Source organism: Anarhichas minor, unplaced genomic scaffold (assembly GCF_050575085.1).
Source record: "Anarhichas minor isolate MPS153535 unplaced genomic scaffold, ASM5057508v1 ptg000003l, whole genome shotgun sequence".
Taxonomy (NCBI): domain Eukaryota; kingdom Metazoa; phylum Chordata; class Actinopteri; order Perciformes; family Anarhichadidae; genus Anarhichas; species Anarhichas minor.
The window spans coordinates 18,680,390-18,699,713 of NW_027466449.1; the positions used below are offsets into that span (position 1 = coordinate 18,680,390).

The 19,324-nt window shown below is 41.6% G+C and overlaps 1 protein-coding gene and 1 non-coding gene across 6 annotated transcripts; one reads left to right on the forward strand and one right to left on the reverse strand.

Annotated features, from left to right (window-relative positions):
• Positions 1-46: 46 nt before the first annotated feature.
• tp53inp2b (tumor protein p53 inducible nuclear protein 2b) lies at positions 47-15,890 on the reverse strand. 5 transcript variants are annotated; one of them, XM_076101355.1, is made up of 4 exons: positions 15,735-15,890; positions 5,150-5,525; positions 3,904-4,471; positions 47-3,800 (listed from the first exon to the last, which is right to left on the reverse strand). In XM_076101355.1, the coding sequence occupies exons 2-4, from the start codon at positions 5,271-5,273 to the stop codon at positions 3,539-3,541; spliced, it is 954 nt and encodes a 317-aa protein (XP_075957470.1). In that variant the 5' UTR covers positions 5,274-5,525; positions 15,735-15,890; the 3' UTR covers positions 47-3,538. The 5 variants fall into 5 exon arrangements, with proteins under 5 accessions (XP_075957470.1, XP_075957462.1, XP_075957489.1 ...); XM_076101347.1 differs by lacking the exon at positions 15,735-15,890 and adding an exon at positions 9,864-10,211; XM_076101374.1 differs by lacking the exon at positions 15,735-15,890 and adding an exon at positions 9,868-10,210 and having other exon boundaries at positions 3,904-4,054.
• A 599-nt stretch (positions 15,891-16,489) lies between these two features.
• trnaa-ugc (transfer RNA alanine (anticodon UGC)) lies at positions 16,490-16,561 on the forward strand. Its single transcript has one exon. It is a non-coding gene; the product is annotated as a tRNA-Ala (tRNA).
• Positions 16,562-19,324: the final 2,763 nt, after the last annotated feature.

A 19,324-nucleotide genomic window follows, 5' to 3' on the forward strand; every position in this document is an offset into this window, starting at 1 on the left:
TCCCTCCTGCTCTCTAACATGAAAATAATGACACAAGATTCAGGTGTTAACCTGAGTATTTATTTGTTGTTTCTTTTTTTTTCTCTTTTTTTTTGGCGGGGTACCTGTGTGTTTTTCTGAATGGACGCTGGAAAAAAACCCATCCATTGATTTTTGCATAGGTCTTGCCTGTCAGTGGATGACTGTCCACTTTGGGGATGGAAAAATCTGTACATCACAAAAACCATGCAGAAATAGTGAAAGGCACAATCACCATACTGTAGATATCAGATACACCAAATTTTATATGTCTATGTATTTCATTTTTTATGAAGGGGCGGGTTTACTAATCGAGATGTGACGTAGGCGAAACCCGAAGTGTTTTTAAGCTGCCATCATTGCAGGGCACAACATAAGACATATGAAACTCCAGACATTCAGCGCCTCTCATAACTATACGGGAAAATACAAGCATTTTCTATTGTATTTTTTTTAGGATATATTTCATTATTTATATATATATATATATATATATATATATAAATAACTAACTATCTCCTGCCTCATCCTTTCCCTGTCCACATCATATAGGCTTCCTCTCCCCATTGTTGGATGACTTCCACCGTGAAACCACACCGTTCAAAAATCATATTGAGAACACATTTCCTTTTTCTTTTTTACATGACACGGGTGAGAAAGGAAGAAATAAAACTGAGGCAAACAGGACGGGTTTGTGGTGGTCTTTACATTTTGTGCACGCATGCACACACACACACACACACATTCAGCTGTGATCTCTCAGTATCAGCCTGTTTTCACACTATATGTACGATTTTACAACAGAATACAAACATCACACACAATCAGTTAGAATGGTAAAACAGAAGAGGTTGTTTGTGTCTGTGTGTGTGTGTGTGTGTGTGTCTGTCTGTCTGTGCATGTTTGACTCATCACCTCAGATCCATCTCCCGCACAATTCAGAGAAATTAACAGGACACATAATAGTCCCCTTTAAACAGATTAAAAGATAAAATGCATAATTATATAATAAATTAACAGATATTAAAGGGGACAGTTCAACCCAAAATCTAAAAAATTTGCTCTGACCTGTAGCGCTACATATATCAATCTCGATTGTTTTGGGGGAAGAGATGTCTGCCTCCTCTCCAAAATAATGGGACTATATGTCACTCTGCTTGTGGTGCTCAAAGTGGCAAAAAAATGATAAAATACATAAACAAAATCAACAGCAATGTCTCTTTCCAGAAATCACAACATGAACCTGCTCCCAACAAGGTCTGTGAATTATCTTGAGTAACAAGGCCATGATTTCACACAAAAACAACAACTCCAGATTGAAAAACAGCACGACAGGTAAAAGGAAAAATGTGTATTTTTGGTCAACTGTCCCTTTAACAGATTTAGAATAAAACAGAGTACATGATTGATGGCAGAAATGAAAACTTAGTGGTACGTGAATCAAGGGAAAATAATGTATTTCTCTTATCTAGATGATCTAAATGAGGCAAGATATTTCCATTTTCCAAACAATGTGACATGAATCCCCCAGACAGACAGGCCTTTTGAACACAACAGATGTTTAAAACCATGTCGTTGTGTTCTGTATCATCTCCAGCATCCATACAGCTGTGCTATAGTGAAACCTCTGGAGGGCAGTGTTCTTCTATGGCACATCAACTCTGAGCCTAGCACTAGTTTTTATATGGTGCATCTCAAAGAGATACAACCGCAGTTGGGGGCAAAGACACCACTTTTGGCCACTAAATGCCCTCTTGATTTGATAACGAGCTCAGAGGTGAGGCGGAGAGAAGATTCTCATTACGCTGCAGACTCAAGCCCTGAGAGGCTTTGACATCTAACGGAGCAGTTATAAAATATTTTTTTGTAATATTTACAAGAGAAATAAATGATCGTTATTCATGTTTTTTTTAGTAAAAGAGTTTCTAGCGTTTTAACGTGTCAGTACACCGTTCTCACACACAATTTGAATCAAAACAAAACATCACAAAAGAAAAAGAAAAAAACAAGCACACAGCACACCGCTAAAACTTTGACTCACAAAATGTATGACAGTGCAAACTTACATCCATGTTTCAAATAATTTACAAACATTAGTATACACTTCAGCACCATAGTTTACTATTGTTGTTGAATACATATCAGTAAGCTAGATCTTTAAGTGGAAACTGTTAGAGCTGGAGGTGCTAGAGGGAGGGGCGGTAGTGGAGTACATGTTAGAGAGCGACGGGTTGCACTTGCACGATCATATGTAAGAGGACGTTTTGAATGTGTTGAAGGGGGAAGATGTTTGTCAGACTTTAAGGAGACGTTTCTTCACCTTTCTCCAAACAGTTATCCTCCGTGACTTTTCAATGAAAGTGACTGGTGTGTAAAAAAAGGTCGTACTTTTTCTACTTTTGATGTTCAACATGGATAACGTAAGATCACAGCACACACACACTGTGGATGGAAAATGGTGGATGTGTGCCGGGCACTTTACTTTAGTTTTACAGACCACACGTGTAATGATCATCATGCTGAGTGAGCGGTTTCTTTTTCTATTTGTTGGCTTTAGAAGCCAGAAGTGTACTTTCTCTTTTTCTGAAAGGAACAAGCTTTCTTTTCTTTCTTCTGGTGGAACCGTGCAGGGAGAGGGAGAGACTTTAAAATAATGTAACTGTCATAGGAACACAATGGGAGGAAAACGGACATTCCCATTCAAATCAACGTAGTTGGATGGTCAGTTTTTATGCGTATTGTTGCCAATGCCACCTCTGGAGCGGGCTAGGAAAGCACACTGGTATCGCCAGAGGATTTTCTTTAACCAGTGTAGCATTAAAGCATGGTGGAAGTAGCCAGCTAGCTAGCTAAATAGCCACCTGTCTGCTTGCTGATTCCACCATGCTTTAATGCTACTCTGGTTTCAGGGAAAATCACAGCGGGCTGGAGGTCTAACTCCAAAAAAGCTTCGAAGACACGATGAGTTGTTTTCTCTGCAAAGATATGAAGGATGAACTTGTCTCTGTCTTGTCTGCATGGTTTCCACCAGAATCGTCTTAAAGTACAGTTGGTTATTTAAATTTAAAATCTCCAAATTTAAAACTTAATGATTGAATTAATAAATAAAAAGCATGCCTTGGGGAAGAGTGAAAGAAAACAATTATATGTGACTAAGAATGCTAAACTTTTTGTTGTTTTTCAGACATTATTTTTTAACCTGTATAAATACTTTTTTTTTTTGTTGTTTGGATACTGCAATGGACAACAAGTAGTATAAATGTCTACACGGATCTACTCAGAGGGCTTGGTTCACAACAGCAGAATGGGGCATAAAACTACCAGGTCAGTTTATGATTGGACCAAAACAAAAGAAAAGCTACCGGTCTACTGGTATCTGAGTGTAATTTTGATATAATGTGCAGAAATGAAAGCAAAAATTGCCGTGGGTGAATACATTTAATCTTATGTGTCTTGGAGTTGACTATGCTCTACTAATGCCCTCAGAGTAAACGACGCCCCCCATGGTTTTCGGGGGAGTTCAGTGGCAGATGTTACGCTTGCTGGGCTGGTGAAGGAAGGTGTCTCTGGCGTGGCGAGGGACCTGCTGCTCCCTGGTGCGGTTTTGGCGTTGGATGCGGTTGCGGCCCAGATGGCGTCGCTCGATGCGGGCTTTGCCACGCTGGACCCGGGCCACTTGGGTGACCTTGGCCAGAGCTCCGGCCTGGGCAGCTGCTCCGCGGCTCACCCTGGTGGGCATAGTGCTGCGGGTGGCGGGGACGGCAGCTGGTTCTGCCACTCTGCTGTAAAGGTAATAAAAAGGTGCGATTATTGTGATTGGTGCTGGAAAAAAGAAGTAGGTAACGGTCAAGTGCAGCCGTCATAAAAGAGGGCTCATGATCTCACCTCACGCTGCTCGCCAGGCTGACAATGCTCTCCTCTCCCACCACAGACAGGTTGGAGACCATGGAGAAGCTACTCGGGGAGACGTACACAGACATGCTGGGGTGCTCGATGAGCAGGTCCTCCATCGGGCTGGCCTCCGCTGTGGCTCCCTCTGCAGTGAAACAGGGGGGAGGGGTGACAAACCAGCTCTCATCCATGCAGCCTCTCTCTGGGCCTGCCCTACTGCTACCCCCGCGGCCCCCGCACTCACTTCCGGAGCCGGGGGACACCGACGGGGTGGAGGAGGGCGTGGACAGTCTGGCCCGTCTTGGCAGGGTCACGGGTGTGGTGGCACCCGAGTGTGACGCGCTAGCGCTCGGACAAAACAGGGGGTCCGATGGTGCTACTGCACCGCTTGCCCGACCTTTGTGCATCCTACGGCGCTTGTGAGGTGGGTGGGAAATCGGGGCCGGGCATTCAGTCCTCGCATGTGTGACTTGATGATTTGATTGGTTACTGTCTGGGAGTGATTGTGCAATCAGTGGGGATCCCATCACATCCTCCGCCCACGTCATGCAGTCAGAATCTTCTGGGCACATGGCAGCGAGGAGGATCGGGGATGATACGGCCAATAAAGACAGATGTGGATGTTGCAAAAAACAATAAGAATGCAAATGTGGTAGATTTAAAAAACAAAAAACAAAAAAAAACATGCGGGTTGAAAGGGGGCAATTTTTTAAGGGATCACATACACACGCGCGCACACATACCAGTGTGGGGGGGGAATGCAAGGGTGTTTAAAAAAAAATTAAGGAGGGGAAGAAGAGGGGGGTAAGGAAACACAGAACATAAAAGAGTCACATCATTAGTTGTGTTGACCCTCTAAGGTTGCGATTATGTCAGTGACATAATGTTTTGCCTTGATTCTGAATTTGATGTCGCTTTTGATGTTTTGGCACATTTTCATACTCAATAATTGCCTTTCGTCATGATTGAGGTCATAAACAAAGAGGAAGAGGAGATGCATGTTCACAGAGAATTATGTTTCTTTTTGGTACGGCAGCCATGTGGGAGAGCACCGGTGGGGTTGCGCCCACGCCCCAACTGATTCATCACCTCACCCCATCATCCCCATCATTACTTCAAGCGTTAGTCAGTATTATAGTCATGCAAAGGGGAACAGAAGTACTTCTCAGCTACCTCAATCTTTGAACATAAAACACAATTCCTTCCCAGTTTGGTAAAGTTTGGCTCTAAAGAGACTCACCAGGCAGGTTGACGAGCATCCATCCCTCCTCGTCGGCCTCTGTCACACAGGGGTTGGGTCCCTTCAGGTCAGCCGCCACCTCCTCCACCTCCCCAAACAGCAGGTTGCTCAGACGCTGGAACATGACCGCTTGTGTTGTCAAAGTGTCGATGACTCAGGTGCTTTTTGTCGTCCACAAAGAAAAAGCTGTAGCTGCCGTTTTGAATTTCTTATTTGTGTTTAGGTAGTCGCTTGTTGCGGTTTTAAGTAATTCTTTATCAGATTTTTTTATTCTCTTTTTTTTTGAAGCCCTTTGCTGGATCTCGGGTTTGACAAACAGGAGTGGACAGGCTTCAGTAGTGCAAATATAAGGTTTCACTTGGTTTGGAGCAAAGGCCTGGAGAGGGAGAAGGAGGAGCGGGGTTAGTGGTAATCAGAAGAAAAGGTCAACATATTTTCTTTGACAAGACATCTTAAAAAAGAGAAGTCCCTTATTGGGTTAATTTCCTGCACTGCTTAGTCAGGGTACATTAGATCATCACAATGAGCAATGTGTGTGGTAAGAGTTATTTCAAGTTGTAACTATTGTTTGGGCTCAAACGTCAAAGCGTTCTGACCTGTATTGTAATGACATGTTGACACAAAACAATGTGACATTAAATACAGAAGCTGTTTATTTAGGTAACTTGCATCATAGATGCAACTCTTAAGACCAGCTTGGACAAAGCAACACATTTAGTGTTTCTGACCTACTGACAAATACTCAGTCTCCTTTTAACTTTATTTTGGTCTCCACCAGCTCCTGGGGGAAATATCTGTCTCTTTTAACTGCTTTAACTTTGCTTTGTTAAGCTAGCAAGCTAACTAGCTTTGTTAAGCTAGTTAGACCGAAGAGGACAATATAGTTGCTGGGCAAAAACTTGGAGTTCCTGTTCTACGTAAAAACTGCAATCAGACCCGTTTCGATGACGCTGATGAGAACGGACATTAGAGTGAACCAAAAGAACAAAGTTGAGGGCTGGAAAACCAAAACAATGACCTAAAATACGGTCTGTAGTATACCAACCTCTACAATGCCAAGGAGGAATTGTTATTAACTGTGAACTCGTATCTCATATTCAAGGTCTACTTTAAGGCCTTTGTGTAAGTCCAGTAAAGAAAGAAGTTAAGTATTAAATGTATTATAAAGAAACAAAGGTTGAATATCCTGTAAACTATTTGATTTGACTGCAAAATATTTAATCAAATGTAGATTTTTAAGACTTCCTGTTTCTAAAGCATCTAAAAACAATTTGGCGTTCTTTGCAAAATCCTCAGACGTGTAAATGGTAAACTACGCTTTACATGCACCGTCTCACACACACATTTGATCCACTGTTAATATTGAATCTCAACCCAGACAGGAATATTTAGATCCCCGACTAAAGAGAAAACAATTATGAAACCTCCACCTGATAGTGACCTTAACTTTGAGAGGCATCAGCAGAGCAACACTGACCTGGCTTGTAATAAATAATGTGTTTTACGTAAAAATTATTCTTTAAATGAATCATCAAGCAAGAAGATGGTGGACTATGTCTGCACCCCCTTCCCCCGAGAACTTTAGATAACCACTCAGCACAGTCTCAGGACAGATGGACAGGCCAGAGGAGGAAGAGGAGGAAGAGGAGGAAGTGATCCACAGACCTGGACTCTCTCAAAGTCAAACAAAGTGAGTGTGCACGATGTTCAAATGCAAAGACCGACAGGACAGAAGGCACTGAGGCAGATGACAAGTGTCTGACCTAAATATGAATGGTGATGTAATGTTGAACAGATGTTTGAACAACCACAGCTCACAAGACAAACCCTTACATGTTCAGAGTTCTATTTACTGGAATGACTGAAGAGAGCAAACTTCTGTCAATAGTCAAAGATATCGCTTGAATTTTAGGTTAAATTGGTTTCTTCCCATATTTTTTGCACAGCCCATCTGTAGTTTCAGAGTGTCAGAGGTTTAAATTCCAGATCATGACCTATTTCAGTGCACGCTCTGTTTGACCCTGCCGACTGACCTGTCTTTAATTTCTCATGGAAATCCAATATGTGCCGCCGACTTTCAACCATTTCATCCAACTACATGGGGGGATCGACACGACGGAGGCTGGTATTAACGAAGGAGCGCAGATTAAAAGGTGAAACGGAGTGCGTGTGACAGAGACATTCATCTGCAGAGACGTGGAAGGTGATATGCATGGGTGCTTTATTGGGAAGCGGACACTTTCTGTCCTTATTTGGAGAATTACCATGGACACCAGTAACAAAAAGAGGGAACAATCATTTTAACAAGTCACTGTCAAGGAGACTGTTGCATGGGTTTAAAATAAGAGAAAATTAGAGATGAATTTAGGGTAGAAAATTGGGTCAAAAGCTGCAAAATGTTTTTTTAATGCTCCTTCGTTTTGACTCACTTTCTAGGTCACGTGTTAAAAACACGATTCCAGTCGCACGCAAAGGTTGTTGGGATATTTTGCAAGGGAAAACCAAAAAAACAACAACAAGCTGTGTCTGAACTGAGTCCGTCCTCAACACTGACAAGGTTTTAATGCATTCCTGAACCAATAGACAGTCATGTGAACCATGACAGATCCAGATAAACAACATTTCGGTGACAAGGCCTGAGGGCGGCTTTGCATAAGGTGCAGCGAACATCCACAAAACACACACACTCAACACTGAGTACATGCAGCACGTCCCTGATAAAAGAGCTTTATCAGTTGGGTTGCTATTTCAGGACTGTCTGACTAGTGTAAATATAGCCATTGATACCACCACTGATTTGACTTATATCCTGGAGGAGACAGCTCCTAAATATATGGCAATGGTTGTTTACAAGTATTATCTAACAGCTACCACCCATTAACACTGATAAATATCCTTTGAGGCTGAATGTTTTACATGTGAGAAAGCAGAGGGTAAAAAGTATTTTTTTGAACAGTTTCAGTCAAGACAATGTTAGTCTGGCTGTCCTCTTTTGTCTTTTCTGTCTTGGTCAGCCTATTATGTTTTTAATGGTGGTCTTTTTGTCCTTATTAAAATGGATTGCAGCTGTAGTACAGTAACTCCACTGTGGTAATAATTAATGGTGAATGTTTACCGAACCATCTTGTGCATATTTTGTTAAATTAAATTGATAAGATAGGTCATTAAACCCGTATTTTTAGGATGCCTTTTTAAATGTGCAGTGTGTGGGATCTGGCGACATCTAGTGGTGAGGTTACAACTGAAACTTCTCCCGTGTGCCAAACGTGAAGGAAAACTACGTGGACGATGCTAAAACACGAATGGCGCCATCTAGATCCAGTGTTTGGTTTGGCCGCTCTGGGCTACCGTAGTAACATGGCCGACTCAGTGAAGAGAACCCGCTCTGTACGTAGATATAAACGGCTCATTCTAAGCTAACAAAAACACAACAATCCTTGTTTTCAGACGATTAAAAGCATACATATTAATACGACATTTAATTTCTGCCAATAGATCCTCCTAAATGCTAAAAAAAGAAATGCTCAAATTGATAAAATAGGTCATTAAACTGTATTTGTAGGATGTATTTTTAACATCTGGCTCAGCAGGTGGATATTAACCCTCCTGGGTTAGGGTTAGGTCATTCAAGATGGATAACATTTCACAGGAACATTTGCAAATCCTAAAACACAAAAAAAGGGCCATTGAATTATGGATCTGTCTTTCGACACTGGTCCTTTTAACAAGGAGGTGGGCGGAGCCGGATGGGAGGAGACTCACCAAATAAAAACAAGACGCCCGTGACGTCACGCACACGTCACTGAAGCTGCCAGAGAGGCTCCAGCTTTTTTTTTTTTTTTTTTAGGCGACCGGAGAACAACAAGACATCTGAGGACATACACGGAAATAAACGATATTATGACCTTTATACGTGTCGCTTTATCTGCATGTTTTTGCAAAACAATCAGTTTGTTTAAATGGCTGTTTATGAGTGTCGACGGTCATCGTTGACGTTAGGAACACATTTAAATAAATAAAGGCTGCACACAGCAACAACGTTCAAAGATATAGAAAGATAATTAATAAAGCGAGAATAAAACATCGAGCTCGGGGTCGGGCTGTCGGAGAGTTGTTCTGCAGAGAGAATCCAGCTCAACATGAATTATCCGTGTAAGCTCTCCAGCTGAAGGGTCACAGCAATGACAGCTTGTGGCTCAGTGCACGAAACACGTCGACGGGTTATGCAGCTGACAATCCAATGAAACTGTTATTTTACATGATAAATATGAAATAAAATCCCCCCCCCCCCACACACACACACACATCAACATCCGCCATCGACTCCACATCAGCATTTGGTGCAATTTACCAAACAACGGCTGCTGCTGTCCTGGAAAAGCCTCGATACACGTATGCAGGATGGTGTCATTTTTCATTTTTTGGGATATTAAAGGACGTCGAATCGACCGGATTAAACAGTCTGGTCTTCTCAAATCCATCCGTGGCCTAATAATAGGTAATTCCCTATTATAACGCAGCGGTCAAAGATAGCCTCTTAATGAGAATTGTAACCTGTTCTATAATGTCATGACGGCTGATCCTCTGCAGGCTAAAACAAATAAACAGGATAGCAGAGACAACCGATACCTCTTCAGATCACACACACACTGACACGGTCAGAACACTTGAAGCACAAAAAAAACACAAAAAAGAAGAGTAAGGAATGGCTTACCTGCCTTTGCAGTGTTATTCAAGTTGTAAACGAGATCTCACACACAGTAGAAACGACAACAATTCTTTAAAGCATAGCTTTAGATAGTCTTTAAGTGAGGTAGTTAAAACACCATTATAGCCACAAAAATAAAAGGCTTTCTTCTCAGAAGAAGGGCTTCGTGTAAAAAAATGTTTTTTACACGTTTGTTTCTTTCAGATCAAAACATCTGCAGCTTTTTTTCTGTCCTCCTCTCCTCTCTATATATTTATATATATATATATATATTTTGTCCGCTGCAGATTTTCTGTTTTCCTTCTGTTTATTGCTGCTGCCAGCTGATCCTCGGATCCTCGGATCAGAATGTAGAACGTACAAAACAGCTGATTGTGAGATCACAATACGTTTGGCCACGCCCCCTCCCCCGCCCACAGCAAATTAACCGGCCAATCAGAATATTACACAGAGCAACAAGCCGGGCCTCTATGTAACAGGGGGGGGAGGCTGTGAACCTGCAGCCCAGATGGAAACGGTGACTTCACTTCTCTCAGAGACTGATCCGCGATCAGCTGCTGCTCTCGCCACCCCTGCTGTTTGAAGTCACGCCCGGGGGGATGGTGAACTGATCCTGAGTCTGTGCTAGATAATATAACAGGGAAAGATGATCTGCTGAGAGGAAAGTGACTGAATTGTCAAATTGATGCTGGAAAAGAAGTTAGTTGCAACTAACCTGCTGTTAGTCTAATAGTCTAATAGTCTAATAATATTAGACAGAGCATATTTATCTTTGTGTCGCATTGTGTCACTGTTTATTTTAAGATGTTCATGCATCATTTTACTTTAGCGTGCTGAATATTGACCTCTGACCTCTTCCATATTCTCCTCTTGTGCAGAAACGTAATGCTCAAGTCAAACTTAAATATTCAAATTATTAAACAGCAACAGTTCACAAACTTTTCAGGCTTTCATTGTGATACTGGTGATGTTACTTTACATTTTCATTTGTAAAAAGAGCTCCCCCCCCCCCACTCATCATCCATCTTTTCACTCCGCCCTGGTTTGGGGCGGGACCTCCATGTGCCACTCAATCTGCATCAGCCAATCAGAGGTGCTCTTTCTGAATGCAGCATTTGAGCAACCAATGAGCCACGAGAGGTTTTGAAACCCCCCTGGTGGTCACTTTAAAGTCTGCAGTCTGTAAAGCTTTGAGAATACCCACTGCCTTTTATTATTGCAGATTGTGCAAACTGATGACTGTTGACATTAGTGTGAAATGTGTGTGTGTGTGTGTGTTCATGCATGTGTGTGTCTCTCTAGGTGAGGGATCACCCTGTCTCGTGTTTGTATGAAGTCTATAGAGTATTATGCGTAATCCTCAAGTGCACTTAACTGTGTTTTTAAGCCTATAGCTTGCCTGTGTTCATACACGTATGAATGAGTGTGTGTGTGTGTGGAGAAAGTGAGCAGTTTTGGGTTCTTGGGAATCAGCATCAAGCAGCCTGACGTGGTCATTAAACATCTGCATCCTGGTCAAGAAAGTTTAAAACGGCTCAAGGAAACTTAAGAAGGAAACATTTCTGTGCCAAGTTTTGTTAATGTTATCAGAGGAGCAGCAGAAAGCACCCTGACTGGAAGTCAGAAGAGAAATAAGTACTTTCCTCCGTGTGCAGCGCTGATCTTGTGCACTCAAAAAAAATGCTTTCAACGGACTTAATAAAATCATGTGAAGTATTTCCACATGATTAAACGGCTTTCTTTAAGCATGAAGCAATTCTGTTGGTCCAACTTAATTTACTACTCTAATTTTAAACTGTAAAATTAGTTTGACCAATCTTATTAATTTAAGTACGGATCCAACCCGAGTGAATAAGTTGAACCAACCTAATAAATTAAGTTGATCCAACATAAGTGCCTAATGCTTAACGAAAGAAGTTCAATCGTGTGGAAATACTTTCCATGATTTTATTAAGCTTGTTTAAAGCATCGTTTTTTGAGTGTGTGTTGTGTTTTGGTCAATATATTCATGTACTTAACTCTAACAATATCGCTGACAAATCAAACCCGGACTTTATCATTAGAAAAGTAGAATTGTTTCAGATTGAGCACAGCAGTGCCTGACTGGTTCAAACTGCATCAGAGTGTATGAACCGTGTAAGTCACTAAATTGTTTTGTATTTTTATAAGTAATGGTATGTTTTTTGAATGAAAGTGTTTTATTTTGCAAAACAAATTGTGTGTGTGGTTGTGTAAATTTTTGTGTTTTGACAAAATGAGCCCTGTTTTTAAAATTGATTGTCAGCGATATTGTTCGAGTGAAGTGAATATATTGACCAAAACACAACACCAGATACTGCACACTGATGAAAATATACAGTATGTATTTCTCTCCACTTTGCAAAATCAATCAATACATCAATGCATTTTTAAAGGTTGCATTTTGCACTGAAAATCAGAATGTAACATATCAACAGAATTTAGTACATAAAACACAGAAAAATCATTTGTTTAAACTACCAAAACACCCTTTTTAAAAACAGGCCTCTATGTTGGCTTCCACTGTAACCTATAGTATTTCTATAGTGCTTACATGCATTAATGAGTCCACAATTAAACAGTTAGGTGTTTGGCCAGGTGACAGGTGTGCTGGATAATTGGTCCATGAGTGTGGCACTTTGAATGGCAGCGTTTTCAAATGACAAACAAGTTACTTCATGTCAGATTTCCTTTGGCTGATGAAAAGAAAAATGGCAAAAAGAGCCATGTTGATTTGCAAATTAGATGCAAAGAAAATGTGTTTAGAGTTTTGGAGACTTGAGCTGAGGTTTTACTCTTTAAATTTATGCTTTCTGTGTCATTTTAGAGTGAAAACCATGTAACCGAGACTCTGGATGTGCAACACTCTTTAGCATCCTGCAGTGAACCAAAACCTTTTGTCTCAGGACCACACATCACACTCACTCTACAGCATGTTATGTCATAGCTTATCCAGCTGCTTGTCTCTGACCTTTGTCACGTTATTATCACAGCGAGTGAGAGACGATAGCGAGAGAGAGTCCAGCACAGCACGCGCTCTTTAAAACGCAGGATGATAAGGTTTCAGGCTATACGGTTACCAGGTGCTAAGCAACTCACACTCGCACACAATCGACCTGCAGCGACGGTGATATCCAAACCCCCCCCCCCTCCGGTAACACGGCAAACACAGAACAGTTTGTGCATCTATGTTAATGTTTGTGTTCTCAAACTATGGTCAGAAGATGTCACAGGCCTGGTGGAACTTGTTCTTTTGGCAAACATATCGGTGATGCACAATATACGAGATATTTGTAGTAGTTATCCTTTAATAGATATATGATCACGTGTCATTCACAAATAAGGAGGAGAGGTTATGGTTTTCCGTTGTCTCCCTCTCTTTGAGCTTTCACTGAAGTTGCCAGACTTCACAGGATTCCCACAGTTTCCCAAAGCTGCTTGGAGAAATAAGTGAAAGGTCACAGCGATGCCTCTCTCCCCCCCCCCCCCCCTCTCTCTATGTTCATGAATGTGACATGCAGCTCTTGTTTAACAGCATACCTGTCCTTGGCCGCAGCTGACTGCAGGCGTGTCAATGCCGAAGGCTTCAAACAAATCAAACCGTGCATTGTAAACACGGCTATTCTGTCTGTGGTTAAGGACAGAAGGTGTGTCGATTGGACGAGATGACTCAGAAGTCTGGCTTGTCGCGTGTGAGTGTGTTGACACTTGAAACAGACAGTAAAGTAACTTGTTTGTGATGACTCAGTTGATTCGGCAAATGTTTCCTTCCTTGAGTGGGGATAAAGAAGCTTGCGAGGGGACGCTGTGTCTGTAGAAGTCAGTACTCACACTAGAAACTTCTTTAACAGTTTTCTGTTTACTTAAGTTTCTGTGTCGAAGTAAAGACAAACAAGGAAACACTGTATGAAGAAGAGAAAGTGTGAAAATATGCAAAAGGAAAGTAAATAGTGAGGGTTTGTCCACTCATCGGCCTTCTTTGGGCTTCACTTCATGTCAGCGAACAAACATGTATCTCGCCATTGAAGGTCTCAATCTCTAGTTTCAAGTCTTCTTCAATACAGCATGATGTTCATTTAGTAAATTATGGTCCATTTAGAGTCAAATACTACTTTGTGATTGATGAGTCTCTACCACGGCGTTGTCCTGTTTGTTGTCTGTGTTTTCGTGTTACAACTTTAACCCTTTCACAGTGTGTTTTCACTCCATGAAAGTCTTACTCTGTGTTCGGTTGTAGTTACTGTAACTCGACCCTCTCGTGTCATTTTTGGCTGCAAAAAGTCAAGATGGTGACGGCCAAAATGCCGAACTCGAGGCTTCAAAACACCAGACCACAGACAGACGGGTGACATGTTTAAAAAGAAACATGAAGGTTCCAAAGAGCAAACCAGAAAGGACGAGACTTCATCTCTTTGACCTCCTTTCCTCTGCAGCCTTGGTGCCTCTTCTCTCAGGCCTCTCTCCGCTGGCTGCTGGCAGATGATAAGACAGCAACCTCCACAAGATACGAGGTCAGACCTGCCAGACCTGTTAGCGACCACATTTTGGTCTGCGTGCGGATTAACCAGGACGTTAGAAGAGCCGGTGGACGTATTTGTAAACTTTTCAGAGAGTTCGCCGTGTCCATGAGCTAAAGGAGTTACGACTCTTACTCCAGAGTTGTTGCACGAATGTGAAAGGGCGATCAGTCTTCTTATCTAACTTATTCAACACATAACAATATTTCCTTGAATGTCAGACTATTCCTTTAAAACACTGGTAAAGAGATCTCTATCTGCAACTACATCAAGATCTCCAAAATCCATGTTTGGATAGGCCTTCTGCAAAAGACAACGACAAACCTGAACATGCAAAATATCAAGATTTATAAATCTCAGAGGGGAATATGGAAAAAACTAAACCTGTAAAAAAGTTCAATAGTCGATTAGACTGATGCAAAATACGAGTCTTTACTGCTGCAGGCTCGATGTTTGATCCAAGTGTGTTTATCTGTTTATGAGTACAACTTTGAGATACTTCCATTTAATATATGCTGTAGTTACTATCTGTAGTTCAGATTACTGTTTTACAATAAAAAAACACACGATATAGTTATAAATAGAGCGGAACTATTAGTTGATTATCAAGAAGTCAATCAACAGCAAATTAATCAGCAACTATTTGCATAAACTACTGAACGTTTTAAGACATATTGAAGCAAATAAAAATGAAAAAGCATTGGTTTCAATCACTCAAATTTACTCAAACAAGAAATCTGAATACGTCAACTTGTGTTTTAGAAAATAAGGGATATATAAATGTAATTCCCTAAAGGGTTATAAAGTTGTTCAAACTTCCATCTCGACCAGCAGCAGTGAAATAATATGTAATTATCACTCACAGGGGCCATCTTTCTGCATAAACAGTACTTTCATATATATATTTTTCTTATCATACTAATGCTACTAATCAACATAATAAAAGTGCCATTTGCTTTACTGTATTATCTTATTTCTACCCTCACTGGTCCCGTTTGGATCTGTCTACTGTAACGTCTGCAGGTCTGTGGCCTCAGATAAAGAATTTCTCTCTGCAGCTCATATTTCATGTCTGAACATCCTGCCCTCACGAGGACCCTGCAGTCCAGAGATACCCCCCCCCCCCTACCAGTCCTTACTCAGCACAGACTCAACATGGTCCCTAGCTGTCACCAGTCCAAACCCCAACATCAACTCCAGATCTGTTATCAATCCTCCCCTCCTCCTGGGAGACCCCCCTCTGCAGGCCGCTGCATTTCAGTGTCTCCAATCCAACATGCACACCGAAGAAGAAGAAGAAGAAGAAGAAGAAGAAGAAGACAGGAAGTTGTCAGTGTCTCACCCATTCTTGCCTCCTTTTCCTCCAGCCCTCCTGATGCCCTCAGGCCATGCGTGCCTCCCGTGGGTCCTGTCCCTACAAGGCAAACAGAGCCCTGGAAGTGGTGTCCTTGGCAAAGGGGGGTGTGCTAATAAACAGAGTATGAGTGAGGACAGCCTGTGCTCTCCAGAGGCTCCCCTCGAGCATGTTATGAAACAGAACGTGGGGAGGCTATTTTAAAATCCCCCCCAAAGGATTAAGGTGCATTGGGTGATGAGAAATAACTAATGCAGGGGCCCACTTGTGTCTCACTGAGTTTAAAGCTGTAGGACATTTTGTCTTCTTCCTCACTGAGTTAGTGTGTGAGGAAGAGGAGCCCCTTCATCAGATGTGTCCCCTAACTGAAACCCAAACATGACCTGCAGACTAAAGATAGCACAGAGCAACGGATGAAAAAGAAAAATGAGCTCCAAACACAACAATTACAAACCACAGCTAAAAACAGCCGAGAATCTCTTAACATGCAGCAGGATTTCTTTCTTAACCCATTCAAGAATTACTTCACTTTCCCACATACCCACACACACACACACACACACACACACACACACACACACGCACACGCACGCAGAATAAATAGCCTACATGTTGATGTATTACATAACTTGGCCACAGTCAGTGCAAAAATATCTCACTCAACTACTATCACCTGACACGAGTCTGCCGTCTGTTGCTCATAGAGTATTTATATACACTATGTTATGGTTCGTGATCAGACTGGGGATGTAGCTCAGTGGTAGAGCGCATGCTTTGCATGTATGAGGCCCCGGGTTCAATCCCCGGCATCTCCACACCTTTTGGTCTTTTCCTTAATCTTTAACAACCTTCTGATCTCAATGCACTGCTCTGAAATGTCAGAGTATGTTTATGTGAAACAATTCTGTTTTTAGTAAACGTTACACCAAATCAAATCTATTTTTAGTAAGATTTGATGAGATATTGTTGATATTTTACTTTATATCTCTAAATAATGACTCAGCATCTCAAAATAATCCTTTACTATATCAAAATAATGACTTTTTAATGACAATTTAACAGTCTGGAGTCGTTGGAGTCTGAAGTTCTACACTAACAATTCTATTTCATGTAGTTTTAATGTCATGAAACTCTCAGAAGAAAATAAATATTGAAAATAAGAAAGTACGCAATAATATCAATGTCAATATTAACACAACATTAACTGACAGGCTACCTTTCAGAATTGTGTGCATAGTTCCATGTGATGTAGGTGTGTATGTATGTGAAAACTGGTGGAGCTTCGGGGCTTGGCAGAATACACACACGCACTCCTCAGGGCTTGGCAGAATATACACACACACACACACACTCCTCAGGGTTTGGCAGAATACACACACACACACACACACACACACACACACACACACTCCTCAGTGTCTAGTCTTTAATTATTCCATGACGTGCAGGTTTTAGGATTTAATAGAGCTCCACCTGTGAGGTCATAATTGTTTGTGACAGAGTGAAACTCTAGTCCTCTGAGTGAGATCACTGCTCCCTCACCAACCTGCTGTGTATCGGTGCTACCCACAATGCACTGGGTGTGACTTCTGATTTATGAACTAACCATGTGAAAGCCCAATGACAGTCTTAGTTGGTCTTTGACTGCCCCCTTGTGGCTCCGCTCAGAACTGTCTCTCTGTGGTCAGTTCACCGTGTGGCCGGTAGGTAGCGCTACTTCATAGTTTGTTTGTTTCTTGACCCCAAAAGTGATCCTGAGGGAGATGTGGAGACTGTGGAGGTCCATTACTGACACTGTGATGGACAAAAAGATCCTGTAAGTCATTATAATAAGAAACTATCTCAGAATAATGACAAAGCCCTTCAGAACAATGAGAAACAATGTGAAAGTAATGACTTCATATCACAAAAATATCGACTTATTCAAAATAATGAACGCGCACGCACACGCGCCCGCGCACATGCAAACACACATGCACGCACGCGCGCGCGCACACACACACACACGCACGCACGCACGCACGCACACACGCGCGCGCACACACACACACGCACACACGCACGCACGCACACACACAATCACCACCTCTTATAATAATAGAAAATGTTTCCATGTGAGAGAAATATGATTCATCATCATTTGTTTTGTCAAATGTTTGTTCATCATACAACTCGTGCCAAATACAGTCAGGTGGTTTTAATGATGTGGTGTTGACGGATTCATTCAAACCACAGGTGATCAACACTTCAGGAAACATGCAGCGGCCGTATGTTTACAGCACATATAGACACTGATGAACTTATCTCCTGTTTCTGAGAGCTGAGATGTGACACGACAGATTGTTTTCTATTCCAAAGTACAGAATAGATTTCAAACGTCGAAGCCTCAGTGGCTCCTGAAATGATCCATTGAAAGTATCATCAAGGTACTCATATTTTGTTGTGATCATTACTGACTGTACGAAATAATGTAAACACAATCTGTTGTTCAGTCTATCACCTTCGGACAGATTATTGGTTGTTGCCTTAATTGATATTTTCTAGACATTAAGGTGCTGCAAGGATCGAGTCCTCAAACCAGGAAATGAGTCAGTAGTTTTACTCCTCCGGTTCCCTCTTCTTGAAGTCAAATAGCTTATAAATGCCTGAAATATTATTTATTTTTTAATATAAAAAGGCGTCATTCACATCTCAACTTACAGGATTGCTTCTGCCTCAAGTTGAGAAGGATCACAAATAAACGAATACAGAAATGTTAGAAATAAAAACAGAAATAACATAAAATTGAAAAAAAAAACAGCGGTGCTGAAATGAACTTAAAGCTGTCAAGTAAAGAAAACAACCGAAGAGCGTTGTTCTCATAATTCAGTGACTTAAAAGTTTTTACTTATTCTTCAAATATTCTTCAAATTGTGTTTAGTCTTAAAGTATCTGCATTCATGTGTAAAAAACATCCCTTGTAGCGACACAATACTGAGAAAAAAGTCTAACTTCCTGTTCACTGACGTTAGGCGTCTGAAATCAGGTCTGTGTTTAACACGAGCTGAAGAGATTTTAACGTTCAGTTCTCTGATATAAAATATGTCAGTATAGAAACCCCTCTGATGAATCTTAAAAAGAGTGTAAATGAGAATAGACGTCCTCACTAGAACACTAGTCCTCCTTTAGCTTAGTGGTGGAGACATGAAGTCATGTGACCGCGGTGGAGTTCCTTTATAGACTAACGTGAAGTCACGTGACCGCGGTGGTGTTCCTCTATAGACTAACGTGAAGTCACGTGACCGCGGTGGAGTTCCTCTATAGACTAACGTGAAGTCACGTGACCGCGGTGGAGTTCCTTTATAGACTAACGTGAAGTCACGTGACCGTGGTGGAGTTCCTCTATAGACTAACGTGAAGTCACGTGACCGTGGTGGAGCTCCTTTACAGACTAACGTGAAGTCACGTGACCGCGGTGGAGTTCCTCTATAGACTAACGTGAAGTCACGTGACCGCGGTGGAGTTCCTTTATAGACTAACGTGAAGTCACGTGACCGTGGTGGAGTTCCTTTATAGACTAACGTGAAGTCACGTGACCG